General features: G+C 47.8%; 1 protein-coding gene across 2 annotated transcripts in view; it reads left to right on the top strand.

Annotated features, from left to right (window-relative positions):
- Positions 1 to 4,644: 4,644 nt before the first annotated feature.
- The window catches only part of Nadsyn1 (NAD synthetase 1), a 28,120-nt gene continuing 17,197 nt past the window's right edge, over positions 4,645 to 15,567 (top strand). For both annotated transcript variants that reach the window (XR_015628779.1, NM_181480.2), the window contains 5 exon segments: positions 4,645 to 4,828; positions 6,469 to 6,529; positions 8,598 to 8,714; positions 10,559 to 10,612; positions 11,174 to 11,263. Coding sequence is in view for 1 of the 2 variants with exons in the window: in NM_181480.2 (NP_852145.2) it covers positions 4,744 to 4,828; positions 6,469 to 6,529; positions 8,598 to 8,714; positions 10,559 to 10,612; positions 11,174 to 11,263 (407 nt within the window). In the remaining variant the exon portion in view is untranslated.

Raw genomic sequence — 15,567 nt, 5'->3', positions numbered from 1 at the left:
AATGTCCTTTATTGCTCTTTTTCTCCAAACCCCGGGATCCAGTCAGGGTACACATTTGACTAGAGTAATAGGTTATACAGAATATACGGTCGGGACTGGAGAGATGGCTCAGCAGCTAAGAGTACTGGCTGCTCTTCAGGTGACCAGGGTTCAAGCCCCAGCACCCACATGGTTACTCAGCCATCGGTATTTCCATTCCCAAGGCATCCAGCGCTCTCAACATGCATGCATGCATGCATACATACATACATACATACATACATACATACATCATACATGCATAATGCATGGTTACTCCCTGGAACTGGAGTTATGAACTGGCACATGGTTACTAGGAATTGAGCCTGGATCTTCTTCAAGGTAAGTCAGTAAGTACTCTTAATCCCTGAGCCGTTTCTTCTGTCCCTGTCTTGCTCTTGATTAATAAGTAAATGAAGGTAGTGTTATTTTGAGACTGGTAAATACAATGTTTCCAAACAACCTTTGGCCCTGGTGACTTAGCATTCTTTGAGGACACTTGGGACATGGCCTACTTCTTGGTAGGAACAGTTGGCTTGATTTCAGCATTCCTCCAAACGTATTAAACGTATTAGCTGATGGTCTTTTATCAAAAATTCAGCTCTTTTAACTTTTCAAAAATTTTAAAAATTTCTGCCGGGCAATGGTGGGTGGCACATGCCTTCAATCCCAGCAATCAGGAGGCAAAGAGAGGCAGACCTCTATGAGTTCGAGGCCAGCCTGATCTACAGAGCAAGTTACAGGACAGACAAAGCTACACAGAGAAACTCTGTCTTGACAAACAAGAAAAAAAAAAAAAAACATTTGTTACTATGGTGCAGTGCTTCTCAACCTTCCTCATGCTGTGACCCTTCAATTACAGTTCCTCATACTGTGGTGACCCCCAACCATAAAACGATCTTGCTGCTACTGAAGAACTGTAATTTCGATACTGTTATGAATGGCAATGTCAATATCTGATATGCAAAATATCTGAAATGCATCCTCAAAGGGGTTGCAGCCCAGAGGTTGAGAACCACTGCTATACAGTGTGTCTTCATTGTGTGTATGGGGGGGCGGGGTTTGGGCAGGTGGACAGGTGCACACGCTGTGAGCCATGCGTGGATGTCAGAGAACAACTTTGTGTAGTTGGTTTTCTCTCTCTGTCTTTAAGTTTCAGGGATTGAACCCAGGCAGCCAGGTTTACACTGAAAGCACTTTACCTACTGCACCATCTTGCCAGTCCCAAACCACTGACTTACTTTTATCAGGATAGACAAGTGGTTGGTTTTTTTCCTTACTGACCCTGTGTTCTAGGGTCCCATCTATGAGCAGTGTAGTCCTTTGGAATTGTGTGTGGGGAGGGAGGCATGTAGGGGGAGGTGTTTGTAGATGTGTGTGTGTGTGTGTGTGTGTGTGTGTGTGTGTGATGGATGTGGATGTGTGTGGGGGGTATGACTTTTATGCCTGTGCGTGCTTATTTGTGGAGACCAGAGGCCTGTACAGGTGTCTTTCTCTCTTTCTCTCCATCCTGTCCTTTGAGATAGGGTCGCTCGCTGAAACTGGAGCTCACCCATTGGCTAGACTAACTGGCCATGTGCCTGCTTTCTTTCTTTCTTTCTTTCTTTCTTTCTTTCTTTCTTTCTTTTTTTTTTTTTTTGAGTAATATGTCTTAGCCTTCTTTGAGAGCAGTACCAAACTAGGTCCTCATTGTCTGCTGTACAATGTACCAATCATTGAAAGGTGTTTTGCAACGTAGCTGGGGGTGGACATGGACAACTGAATCTTCAATCCACCCCTGGAGGGTAGGATTTAGAGATATTTATGGAGTAGGGCACAGGACAATGAGTGGCATGGGGAACGGCGTAGGTGAAGTGGCTTGTGGTCTGTATGTGCATTAATAAAGCACGGTTTTATAAAGGCATGTGTTCAGAACGGCTGTTAGCTCGAGCTGACGTTGGAGTTTTCAGGGTCCTAATAGCAAAAGGTCACCCACGGATGGCCCAGATGGGCCAGTCAGGAGGTGGAGTGAGAGTGTGTGTGTGTGTGTGTGTGTGTGTGTGTGTGTGTGTGTGCCGGTGCGTGTAGGCTGGAATGCAACCTAGGGTGTCATCCCCAGAACCCGTGGAGCTTTGCTTTGCTTTGTGATGTGATCTCACCAGCATGGACCTTGTGCCAAGTAGGTTAGGCTTGCAGGCTAGAAGAACCCAGGCATCTGTGGTCTCTACCCCACTGCTAAGATCATGAACAGTTGTCACCAGGCCAGCTTTAAAAACAAAAAGCAAAAAACAAAAACAAAAAACCCCAAAAACTTGTTCTAAGGACCAAATTCATGTCTGCCTGCTTGGAAGAACACTCGACCAACTGAGCTGACTTCTTAGTCCAAGAGCCAGGTGGTTTTGAGAAAAACACAAACAACAACACTATCCTCACACCTCTGGAGAGAGGGGACTTCTGGGGCAGAGCTAACAGATACAACTAAGCTGCCTGACCTCCAGAATCAGCCATATTTAAGTCCCTCTCCAAGAAGGTCCTGCAGAGGAATCAGGGGGCTGGAGGCATCCGGAGTTAGAGAAGTGAAAAGAGCAAAAGCTCTGTAAGTGTTGCAGCTTGGAACCCTTCCTCAAAGGAAGTGTTGCAGCTCGGAGGAGGAGAATTTCCCCAGTGGGGGACATTATAGCTCTGAACGCTTCCCCAGTGGAAGTGTTCCAATTCTGAGGGGGAACAGTATCCTGGCAGTCGAGAGTCAAGGAATACCACAAAGTCACACTGCACAATCTCACATGAGATTATTTGGGAAAGATACTAAGATTCAATGCCTCTGCTGGGCCAGAAGGCAGCAGGGAACTGAGCAGGAGACAGGCCTATGTAGGGTTTCTTGGGGGAGGAGTTTTCCAGGGTAGAGATTTATAGTGTGGGGACTTCAAACCAGGCTCAGGGATTGGTAGGATTCTGTGCCCAGCGATTGGTAGGATTTCGTGTCAGGGATTGATGGTGCTTGTTTGTTTATTTGTTTGTTTGTTTGTTTGTTTGCTCAGGGGTTGGTGGGGTTTGATAGGTGTTCAATCCCTGAAGAGGGCTCAGATCTTTTACCCGACAGGTTCAGTTTGCCTGAGTCCAGGCCAGTAGCATGTGTTGTCTGGTGGTTTCCAAAGTGGAGGACTGTCCTCCCCCAGAGATAGATATTCCTTAAGAGTGTTTCCCAGGCCCCTGAGAATTGCTTCTGAGCTGTCAAAGGTGGATGTGAGAAGTCACAGAAAAAAGTCCAAGTTCACTTCTGGGTTTTGAAAACCCTTTAAGCTCAAAAACCGCCAATCCGTGAGCTTGAAGTCCCACCAATCCCCCACCTTGGAAATCTCTACCCTGGAAAGCTCCTCCCCCAAGAAACTCTATATAAAGTCTGTCTCCCACTCAGTTTTCTGCTGCTTTTAGGCTGAGCTGAGGCAGCCACTCTCTTGTGTCTTTCCTAATAGATCTCTTGTGTGAGGTTTGCTATGCAGTGTGTTTTGTGATATTCCTTGGCTTCCTACTGCTGAGGAAACTCCCTCGGAGCTGTGACACTTACACTGGGGAAATCTTTCCCCTCAGAGCTGTGTCACTTACACACTGGCCCTTCCTTTGGTTCATAGAGGCTGTAACCCATCTATGAAGGCTCATTCTAAGAATTTCTTTCTTGACACAGCCTAAAGGATCTGGATGGGTTTTCCTCTGAGGGAGGAAGCAAGGTCTGAATCCCTCAGTCTGAGGAAAAATGGCTGAGGAAGGGACCAGACCTAGAGAAGTTGTGTATACCTTGCTTGGGGTTACCCAATGCAGGAGGGACAGGAATGAGGAAGGGCTTGGATGGTGCACAAGGAATCCAGAGTGCTGTAAGCCAAAGAAGCAGGACACACGCACAGTGTTCTTCTGTGAGTTCGTGTTGACACCAGAGTTTTGTCAACTTGACACAAACTAACTGAACACACCTGGGAAGTGGAAACTTTAATTGAGGAATCGCTTCCATCAGACTGGTCTGTACCTGTCTGTTGAGCATTTTCATAACTGACGATTGTTGCGGAAGAACTTGGCCCACTGTGGGTGGTGCCACCCCTGGCTGGTGGTCCTGAGTGGTGTAAAAAAGCAGGCTAAACAAGCCTTGAAGCAAGCCGATGAGCAGAGGTCCTCTTTGATCTCTGCATCAGTTTCTGCCTCAACTCCCCTTCATAACAGACTATGAGCTATAAGGTGAAGAGAGTCCTTTCCTCCCCAGCTGCTTTTGGCCACATGCTTATCACAGCGACAGAAAGCAAACCTGACACCACCTTTGGTGGCAGAAAACAAGCCTTTCATGACATAACAAGTCGCTAGGATGGCAAAGGAAATGATCCAGGATAAACCAGTGTGGACAACAGCGGGACTCTGAGACAACCTGGCTGCGCAGGCGCTCCTTGGGACCCTGCTTTAACGGGTGCTTTGCTCAGGCGTGGGAGGGGCCTCACGGAAGGGCGCGCAGTGTGAAAGTGAGAAGGGGTGTGGCCGTGGAGGGCGAAAGGACGGTGCTTCCGGGTGGGACACGCTCTGCGCCGGCGCAGTTCTGAAGGGTGTGCAGAAGCTGGGCTGTGACGACAGAGGGGCGGGCCTATCGCGAGCTTGAGGAGACAGGCATTTAGAAAACTACGCTACGCAGGCGTGGACAGGTCAGCCGGGCTAGTATCCTCTGTGAGGTCTCCGTTCCAACGCCGTCCCAGCCTGGAACCTGCAACCAGGATGGGCCGGAAAGTGACCGTGGCTACCTGTGCACTCAATCAATGGGCCCTGGACTTTGAGGGCAATTTCCAGAGGATTTTAAAGAGTGAGTCTTGGGGTGGCGGGAGACAGGAAGAAGTCAAAGTCCACAATGAGTAGGACATGGCAGTCAAGGCCAGCTTTGCCCAGGAGAGACTCACAGCACTGGGCGTGGGAACAAATAAAAGGATAATGCCTGGTGAGCGTTCAGGGCGACTTCCCAATTTGGGGGACATGTGAGGAAGCAAGGCAGGAGTGGAGATAGGCGTGCCCTGCCAGGAGGGCAGACACCTGCGCTCAGCCATCCTTTAGAATCTGGTGGATCGCTAAGGTTCCCTGCGGCAGAGCTTCGCATTCTTTTTTTTTCGGAGCTGGGGACCGAACCCAGGGCCTTGCGCTTGCTAGGCAAGCACTCTACCACTGAGCTAAATCCCCAACCCCTTAGAGCTTCGCATTCTTGGAACTGTTTCAGCGAGATCTAGGTATTTGCAAGGACTAGAGATCCGTGTTCTAGGGTTCCTGAGGACATTCCTCGTAGATGGGCATAAGGAGAAGGCATAATGAACCCAAAAGGCAGGTAAAGTGTGAGGTCTCAGCTCAGAGGAGGGTGTTGCCGTTGGTTGGATATCTCTGTATTGTTGACATTCAGGTCGGTCAGCTCATCATTACCAAGGAAGATAGAACTGGGGCTACTCAGTGCTGAGCTGCAGACTCCCCACCTCAGGTTGTTGTCCCTGCTGAGCTGCCTCTGCAGGAAGGCTAAACGGGAAAAACAAAAAACCACGCAAAACAACCCCAAAACCCAAATGTAGTATTATTTATTGCATGGACATATGACACGCCATGGTGTGCATGTGGAGGTCAGAGGACAACTTGCAGGAGTCAGTTGCCCTCTTTCACCATGTGGATCTAAGTGAGTAGTTCTCAACCTGGGAGTCACAACTCCTTTGAGGGTCAAATGACTCTTTGACAAGGTTCAAATATCAGATATCCTGCATCTCAGATATTTACATTATGGTTTATAAACGCAAAATCAGTTGGGGTGGCGTGGGGGGTGTCACCACAACATGAGGAACTGTATTGAAGAGTCACAGTATTAGGAAGGCTGAGAACCACTGGTCTAAGTGAACTCAGATGGTCAGGCTTACCGACAAGTGACTTTACCTACTGAGACATTTGGCTAGCCCAGGTGTTTTTATTTATTTATTTTTTTCTTTTTTCTTTTTTTCGGAGCTGGGGACCGAACCCAGGGCCTTGCACTTGCTAGGCAAGCGCTCTACCACTGAGCTAAATCCCCAACCCCGCGTTTTTATTTTTTAAAAGTATATATCGACCTGCTTTTGTTGTCAGCATGTATGTCTTTGGGGTGAAGACAGGCTGCCTTGCCTTGAGGTTGGCAGCTGCTCTCAACCTAATGTGGATGCTGGATGCTGGCAGCATCCTAGGGATGGAACCCTTCACATCCAGTCTACAGTTCTTGTGGCCAATTTGGGTGTCTGCTTAATGATTACCCACCAAGGTGTGACTTACCCCTCCTCAAGGGGTGTCACCCCACCCTCGCTGTTCCTGACTTCCTGCACGCGGGTACAGGTGCCTGCTGCCTTCTGCTGTGTGGTTGGAGTGGTTTGGAACCTGGCTTTGGCTCTATCTACCTTTCAATGTATCCTAGCTGCTGACTTCTTTCTCCCTCCCTCTCTCCCCGCATAGGTATTCAAATTGCCAAAAGCAAAGGTGCGAGATACAGGCTTGGACCGGAACTAGAAATATGGTATGGCTAAGCATCCTCCCCCTGGGAGGGCAGGTAGTGGCAGATGGGAAGAAATGGGGCAGAACTGAAAGTAAAAGAATGCATTTAGGATGGCAGCAACTTGAGTGTGGGCCTGGTTCAGGGCAGGTGGGGGAGGCTGGAACACTCCAGGCTTCCTGGTAACCAAGGAGGGGAGTGGGGTTGAATTTAAAGCCAGGCTGCCTCCCCTCCCCTGATGTTGAGGTTTCAATGTCCCTCCAACATTCCTGTGTCCCCGGTGATGGTGCTGAGAGGTGGACTTGGGGGAAGATATTAAATTACCATGAGCGGTATCTTACACAAAGCCCCAGGAAGCCTGCTTGCCTCTTTGCAACTGAGCTCAACCGAATGCCGAGGGGTGGTAAAGGTTTGAAACAGGAGCAGCGGGTGGCAGACATTCATTCTACAGACACCTCCACTTTGTAGTTGCAGCCCCAGGGCTGTGCGTGGTGGGCCTGCATCTGGAGACACCTCCCGACTTTTCACTGTCTTTTTTTTTAATTAAAAAAACTATAGATTTATGTATTTTATCTCTCCAATCCCCTTAAATGTTTATGTATTGCATTTATCTGTATACATCCTCATATTCTCTCTCTCTCTCTCCCTCTCTCTCTCTCTCTCTGTATCTGTGTATATGTGTCTGTGTGTCTCTGTGTGTGTCTGTGTGTGTATGTGTGTGTGTGCGTGTGTGTATCTGTGTGCATGTGTGTGTATGTCTGTGTCTGTGTGTGTGTCTGTGTCTCTTGTGTGTGTGTGTGTCTGTGTGTGTATCTGTGTGTGTGTATCTGTGTGTGTGTCTGTGTCTGTCAGTGTCTGTGTGTGTGTATCTGTGTGTCTGTGTGTGTGTCTGTGTCTGTGTGTGTGTCTGTGTCTGTCAGTGTCTGTGTGTGTATCTGTGTGTCTGTGTGTGTCTGTCTGTGTCTGTGTACATGTGTATCTGTGTGTCTGTGTGCGTGTGTGTGTGTCTCTGTGTATCTGTGTGTGTGTCTGTGTCTGTCAGTGTCTGTGTGTGTATCTGTGTGTGTGTGTGTGTGTGTGTGTGTGTGTGTGTGTGTGTCTGTGTCTGTCTCTGTCTCTGTCTCTGTTGGTGGTAGGCTCTGAGGGATCAAATCTGGACCATCAGTCTTGTTGGCAATTGCTCTGACTCACTGAACCATCTTGCTAAGCCCATGCTTTCATTTTCCTACTTGGCCATGACGAGGTTCCCTTCTGCAGTCTCAGCATCTTTAATGATCTCTCCCTGGTGCCCTTTCTGTGGCAATAGAAACAGATTCCTTAGTACCTTCTGCTGTCTTGCTGGGCTACCACCTTGTGTGTCTCTTACCAGCTGCAGCTCCTCTCTGGTTTGGGGATTACCTACCAACTGTCTGCTAAGCTCTGTTAGTTTCCCGCCTGTCATTGAGGCTCCCTTTGTCCAGCTGTGGGTTCCAGAATGTCCTCTCCTTTTTTGTCCCCTTGTGCTCTAGTGCAGTGATTCTCAACATGTGGGTCACGACCCCTTGGGGTGAGGGGAGGTCTGTATCAGGTATTTACATTATGGTTCATAGCAATAGCAAAAGTGCAACTAGGAAGTAACAACAGAATAATTTTGTCACTGGGGGTCACCATATCTTGAGGAACCATATTAAGGGTCACAACATTGAAAAGGTTGGGAGCCACTGCTCTGTTGTTTGGACTTAAGGGAAGCAGACACACACATCTCTCTCCCATTTTCTTTTTTTTCTTTTTTTTTTTTTTCGGAGCTGGGGACCGAACCCAGGGCCTTGCGCTTGCTAGGCAAGAGCTCTACCACTGAGCTAAATCCCCAACCCCTCTCTCCCATTTTCATATTAGTCCCAAGGCATCTCCTTTATCCTCCTGGATTCACCTGCTTCACTAGTCTAATGTCTTTCCATAGAATCCCGACTCCCACACAGTCTCTGCTCCCATACTATCCAAGAGCGACTTGCCCCTCGTTGGAATTGTTCTTGATAGCTCTCTCAACTGACCCAACTTGTGGCATCTCCTTGGCCCTCCTCGCCCCTCACTGGGCTGCTCCCTCTCTCTTCAGCGGCTATGGATGTTGGGATCACTATCATGAGTCAGACACTCTCTTGCACTCGCTCCAAGTTCTGGCTGCTCTTCTGGATGCTCCGGCCACTCAGGACATCATCTGTGACGTGGGGATGTAAGTGCCAGCATGAGGGTGCAGAAGGGGAAGCTCAGAGGAAAGGTGAGTGCAAGGGTGTCCTGCACCCAACACTCCTGCATTCCAGGCGTGGAGTCCTAGTGAGACACCAAAGCCCTGATGTTGAATGTGGGTTTTGTTCAGCCCTGTGGCCACTGAGCCTCCCCAAGGCAGTAGCTCTTGGAAGCAGTTTTTGAGTTCTCCCAGGAGTTTCTGGGCACCCATGAGCACACCGTGCACAAATACAAGCTATACGCGCACCCTGCCACACAGCTTTCCACACAGTGAGTCTTGGGACAGCTGCATGCATCTGCCAACCCTGCACTAACCAGAGGCTTTCCTGTCAAACAAGATCATGCAGGGGCAGCCTGCCCTTCATCTGTCAATAGCCCCCTAGCCCTAGCTAGGGGTTATTGTTTGCTTTGGTTCAGGACTTTTGTTTTTAATGTTTTTAAATTTTTGTTAAATTTCCTTATTTTGTGTGTTTTTGTGCATACTTGCATACCATGGCATGCATGTGGAAATCAGAGAATAACCTGCTAGAGTCAGGTCTCCTTCCACCGTGTGAGTCCTCCAGGATGGAACTCAGGTGGCTGGCTTGACAGCCCTTCTGAGCCATTTCACCACCAGCCTGGTTTGGTTTCTCTGAGACAGAGTCTTACATAACCCAGGTTAGCCGTGGTGTCTTACGTAGCCTAGTATGATATCAAGCATCTCATCCCCCTGCCTCTACCTCCAGAGTGCTGGGATGAAACCCCTGCTTTCCATCTATGCATCTAGTACTCTACACATTATTGCCCAATCCAAACACACCCATCCCATCCCTATGTGCTTCACTTTGCGTGAGAGAGGACTAGAAGCCTCGGTGCATCAGTTGCTCACAGTGGCCATGCATGAGCCATGAATAGGCCTAGGGGCTGTTGACAGATGAAGGGCAGGGGAGCCCCTGGCTAGATGAGGAGGCAGCAGAGGCAAACAGTGCTGGAAGCAGTCACCCTGAGCTCTGGGACATCCAAGGAGACTTGTTTCAGAACACTTTGAGTTTAATTTGAAAGCTAAAATTGAGAGTTTCTCCAGAGATCTGAGGAAGCCTCATACCAATACAAAGCATCTAGGAACTGTGTGTGTGTGTGTGTATGTGTGTGTGTGTGTGTGTGTGTGTGTGTGTGTGTGTACACCCATTCTGAGCTTTAATGAAGGAATTACTGTGCAAGTCTGAGGATCGCAGTTAGATCTTCAGGACCCATGTAAAAGGCCATGTGCATCAGGATGCTTTTGAAACCCCAGAGCTGAGAGGTGAGATAAAGGAATCTCTCGGTCTGGGTCTGTGAGCCCCAGACTCAGGGAGAGACCCTGCCTCAAAAAATAAAGTGGAACAGCTTGAGAGATAGTTTAGTGGTTACAGCACATTCCATAAACCCTTCAAGGCCAGTTCCCAGTACTCACATCACAACCACCTGATCACTTCAGCTCCAGGGCATCTGACACCTCTTGCCTCATACATATATACATGTGCACACAGATGCAGGCACATAAATGCACAGACAAATATGCATGCATACCCACATATCTGTGCACATACATGAATGCATACATGACCATAAACACACTCAGTTAAAAGTAAAAGTTAATCTTGATAGACTTAAGATGGAGCTGAATAGGAAGACCTCTGTTGTTGTCCTCTGGAGGACCTCTGATGGTGACTTCTGCCCTCCACATGTGTATGCAGGGGTGTGCACCTGTGTATACACAATAAAATCACATGACTCTGTAGTCAGTGTCATTGCCTCTGCTTGCTGTGCTCGTGTGACAAGACAGACATGCATCCTTCCTCCTTTCTGCAGGCCTATAATGCACCGGAATGTTCGTTACAACTGCAGAGTCATCTTTCTCAACAGGTAGGTGAGGGCAGCTAGCATACCTGTGCCTGGCCCTTGTCGGGGAGACCTTGTGGGGTGCCTCTTAGCGCAGCACACTGGCCCAGCAATTCCTATGAATCTCCTTCTCTGGGGCTCAGCCACCCTCACTCAGTCTAGAGGAGGAGACTCAAGGTTGGGTTTCTTTGGGTTTCTTATCCTTGCTACCTGGACAATAGACAAGGTGAGGGGAGCTTCCTTGCCACAACCCCAAACCACCCTCCACACACCAGCCTACAGCAAAGTGCATGTGCTGGGTGGATGGAACCATGGAAACAGAAAACTTAAGCCTAGAGAAAGAAAGAAAGAAAGAAAGAAAGAAAGAAAGAAAGAAAGAAAGAAGGAAGGTAGGAGAGAGAGAGAGAAAGAGAGAGAGAGAGAGAGAGAGAGAGAGAGAGAGAGAGAGAGAGAGAGAGTGAGGTTTGCTCAGAGCCCTAATCTTGAACCAGCTCAGTAGCCTTACCATATCCTATGGACAGATTGTGTGGCAGTGGCCTGCTTGTCCCAGGAGTTTGTTGTGAACAGTTTTTTCACTTGCTGTAGGAAGATTCTGCTCATCAGACCCAAGATGGCCTTGGCCAACGAAGGCAACTACAGGGAACTGCGCTGGTTCACCCCCTGGGCCAGGAGCCGGTGAGTGACAGGTTCATCAGTTGCAGTATGGTCCCAAGCACACACACCCTCAGCTGGGAGGTGAACTATGGAACACTGGGGACTGGCAAGATGGGGAGGGCTATTTCTGTCATTCAGACATGGTCAATTCTATGCTGTCAGTTCAAATCTGAACCAGAAGTAACCATAAAACCTCAGCCACCAGTCAGTGGTCACTGGTCACTCTTAAGTGCATTGACACCGTGTCTCAGATTGTTCTTTATAGCAAAACTCTCAGCATAGTCCATTTGACCTTTGGGAACAGGTCATTCTTCATTTGGGGTTGGGGGACAGTATATGGTAGTCAGAGCTCTGAGTAGAAGTTATTAACCAAAATTACCCCTAAGCTAGGTAGGCATGGTTGTGTACACTCTTCAACCTGATGCTTGGTGTTACCCTTGGCTATATAGCAAGCTCCAGGCCAGCCTGGGAAACATGAGACTTTATCAAATGTTTCCTAGGGGGCAAGATGCCCCCAGTTAGGAAGCCCTGCTCTGTGTTTTAAATTACCATCTTAGCCAGTGTTTTATTACTGTGAAGAGACACTATCACCATGGTAACTTGTTTTTACAAAAAGCATTTAACCAGAGCTTGCTTACGGTTTCAGAAAGTTAGTACAGCATCATCATGGCTGGGAGCATGGTGGCACACAGGTAGACATGATGCTGGAGAACTAGTTGATAGTTCTACATCCGGATCCACAAGCAGAGAGATCCACAGGAAGAGAGAGCACCTGGGCCTAGTTTGGGCTTGGTAATCTCAAAGCCTATTTCCCCCACCTTCCATCCCCCTGACACACTTTCTCCAACAATGCCACATCTCCTAATCCTTTTAAATAGTGCCACACCTTAAGCATTCAAATATATGAACCTACAGAGATCATTCTTACTCAAACCATCACAAGGCCACACCTCCTAATAGTGCCACTGCCTGGGTTAAGCATATTCAAATCACCACATTCCATTCCCTGGCCCCTTCAGCTTGTTCAAACCCATGAGTCTATGGGGACCAAGCCATAGCATATTGCAAAACAGATTTAGTCCAACTTCAAAAGTCCCATAGTCTACAACAGTGTCAACGATGTTAAAGTTCAAAGTTTCTCCTAAGAGTCAGCCAATCACTTAATTGTAATCCCTTATAAAATAAAAATCAGACAAGCAGATCACATACCTCCAACATCACAGGGTATACATTACCATTTTTAAAACGTCATAGTTAGGAAATACTGGACCAGAATCCAGCTAGGCAAACTCCAAACTCTGCATCTCCATGTCTGATGGCAAAGCGCTCTTCAGATCTCCAACTCCTTTCATCTTCGTTGACTACGACAAACTTCTTTCTTTTGGGCTGATTCCCTGTTGGCAGCTTTCCTCGGCAGGTATCCCACGGCTCTGGCATCTCTAATGTCTTAGGGTATCCAAGACAATTTCAACATTACAGCTTCTTGTTCCAATGTCTGGGATCCACACATGATCTTCTGTGTTCTTCCTAAGGGCTTGGGTCCCATCTCTAGCTCTGCCCTCTGTAGCACTCTAGGCTCTAGTTGACTCCTCTCCACTGCTGCTGCTGTTCTTGGTGGTCATCTCATGGTACTGGCATCTCCAGTACACTGGGGTCTTCTGCTGCAACTAGGCTTCACCAATAGCCTCTCATAGGCTCTCTTCAAGGTGCCAAGCCACAACTCCTTTGCATGATTCCTTCAGTCCTGGGCCATCAACTGCAGTCGAGGCTGCACCTTCATCAGTGAGTGGTCCGCCCTGCCCTCCGACAGTGCCAAGCTTCTGCTGATCTCCATGTTCCGTCCATTCATGCCTTCAAAACCAGTACCACCCGGGTGACTCTTACGCATTACCAAGGACAGCTGCAGCACAAGGTACAACCTTGGCTATCTCTGGAACACAGTTTCTTTTGTGTTTAGAAAACACTTCCTAGAAGATTTCATCTCAGTGATGCTGGTCTCTTGTTTTTTTTTTAATTTTACTTATTTATTATTTATACGTTTATAAGTACACTGTTACAGTCTTTAGGCACACCAGAAGAGGGCATTAGATCTCATTATAGATGGTTGTTAGCCACCATGTGGTTGCTGGGATTTGAACTCAGGACCTCTAGAAGAACAGTCAGTCCTCTTAACCACTGAGTCATCATCTCTCCAGCCCTGCTGGTCTCTTCTTAATCATCACTAATTTATTAGCTCCAGCTAAGCAGCATCAATTGTCCCAGTAGTCTCTTCTATTCTTGACTCTAAAGCCAGGGCCACAATTCTGCTGCTTGCTGGAGCTGGAACATGGCCCCCTTGTTCTATTACATTATCATCACCAGCTTTCTGTTTTACAACTCCTTCACTGCCTAAGCTTGGTTATCATGGAACTTTCACTGTAAACTGACCTTGAATTCAGAGATCTACGTGCTCTGTTTCCTGAATGCTGAGGTAATGCCAGGCATATACCACCCTGCCTGGGCCTAAGCTTTTCATGGCCACTGTTCCTCAAGATCTGGATCAAAAGCCAGTGTCTTCCAGCCTCAAGACCTGGATCACAGTTGTGCTCTCCATTTCTGGATTGTGGGTCACTTCAGAATAAAGTCCAAATGACAACAATAGCTAAGTCCTCGGTTCAACTCAAAAACATAAACAATAAACTTATCTGGGTGGGATCTTACTTCAACATCACTATTCCCTTACTCTGTTTGTCTCCTTGAACATAGGAGTCAGCTCCATTCTACTTCCTGGTGCCTGTTTGTTTTTTGAACCATACATTTTTTTTTCTTTCTAAGCTTTCTGTGCTTCATCAAAATGTTCTTCGTGCAAGTAAACCACAGCACAGAGTCTAAACTGGGTGGTTTTGAGAACCCCCTTTGTCAGTGCAATTAGACTCATTAATTTGACCTTAGCCTCAGGTAGACTCTTCTGACAGGGCAAAAGCAGCAGCCACATTCCTCACCAAAATATCACAAGAACAGTCTCTAGGCTGCACACTAAAATTCTTCTGAAACTAAAAATACAAAAAAGTCCTCTGAAACCTCTAGAGATGGTAGCCACCACAGTTCAGATCACCCTCAGCGACAATGCCTTACATATTCCTACTAGGATAACCCATTAAGCCCCATTTAAAGCATTCCACTGCCTTTCAAAGTCTCAAGATCCACATTCCGCCAAACAAAAGCATGGTCAGGCCTATCACAGCAATACCCTACCTAGTCCCTGGTACCAACTTCTGTCCTAGGGTTTTCATCGCTGTGAACAGACACTATCATCAAGGCAACAACAACATTCATTTGGGGCCGGCCTACAGGTTCAGAGTTTCAGTCCATTATCATCGTGGTAGGAAGCGTAGCAGCATCCAGGCAGACATGGTGCTGGAGAAGGAGCTGAGAGGTCTTCATCTTGATCGGAAGGCAGCCAGAAGACTGGCTCCTCAGGCAGCTAGGAGGAAGCTCCCTTTGCCCACTCCCATAGCGACCCACTTCCTCCAACAGGGCTACGCCTCCTAATAGTGTCACTTCCTGGACCAAGCGAGTTCAAACCACCACAGAAAGCAAACAGAAAAGTCTGTGTTCGTTGTCTAAGCAGTGCACTTGGAGTAACCTGTCTGAAGTTAGAAGTGTCAGCTTTTTATTTTGTATGATTTTCTAATTAAGTCCACTGGCACAGATCTTTGAGACTTCCTGCACCAAAGATGTGTGTGGCAAACTCTGCCTGTCCAAGGTGGTGGACTGTGACTCTATTGTCTCGTTGCTATGGTAGGTGTGGTCCTGTCTGCCGGTGAAACCACAGGACTTTTCCAGGGTTGGGAATCTTACCTGATTTCTCCCTTGGAATGGTGATCTAAGTCCAGTCTCTCAGAAAACACTGAGAGGCAGAAATACTCCTGTATGGATGAGTCTGTCATGGGCCTCTGTGGTGGGTGTACATCTGAGGGCCTGCGCCTGTGCCCTGCTTCCTGTTTCCCAGGACCTCATCTCTGTGGGACAGTAAACCATGCCAGGAAGCTTGGTAAGGTAGAGTGGGTCTGATTTCCCAGGAGACTCAGTATACACTTGAGATGGTAGGGATCCCTGCTCCCTGTCAGATTCCTGGCCTGAAACATGCGCCATAATTCCCACCTCAGGAAACATGACCACATGTAGGCCCAGAACAGAGTTCTTCAGCAACCCTGAGGGTTTAGCCAATAAGCTTCCCTTCCTAGACATTCCTCCCTGCAAAAGGTATTTGCCCTTGAATCCACCCTGAGAAGTCAGTAGGCATCCATTTTCCATGATTAACAATCAAGAAACAGTTTGGAACC

Source organism: Rattus norvegicus, chromosome 1, assembly GCF_021556685.1.
Source record: "Rattus norvegicus strain SHRSP/BbbUtx chromosome 1, alternate assembly SHRSP_T2T, whole genome shotgun sequence".
Taxonomy (NCBI): domain Eukaryota; kingdom Metazoa; phylum Chordata; class Mammalia; order Rodentia; family Muridae; genus Rattus; species Rattus norvegicus.
The sequence above is the reverse complement of the archived record's forward strand: the minus strand, read 5'-3'. Positions and strand labels throughout refer to the sequence as shown.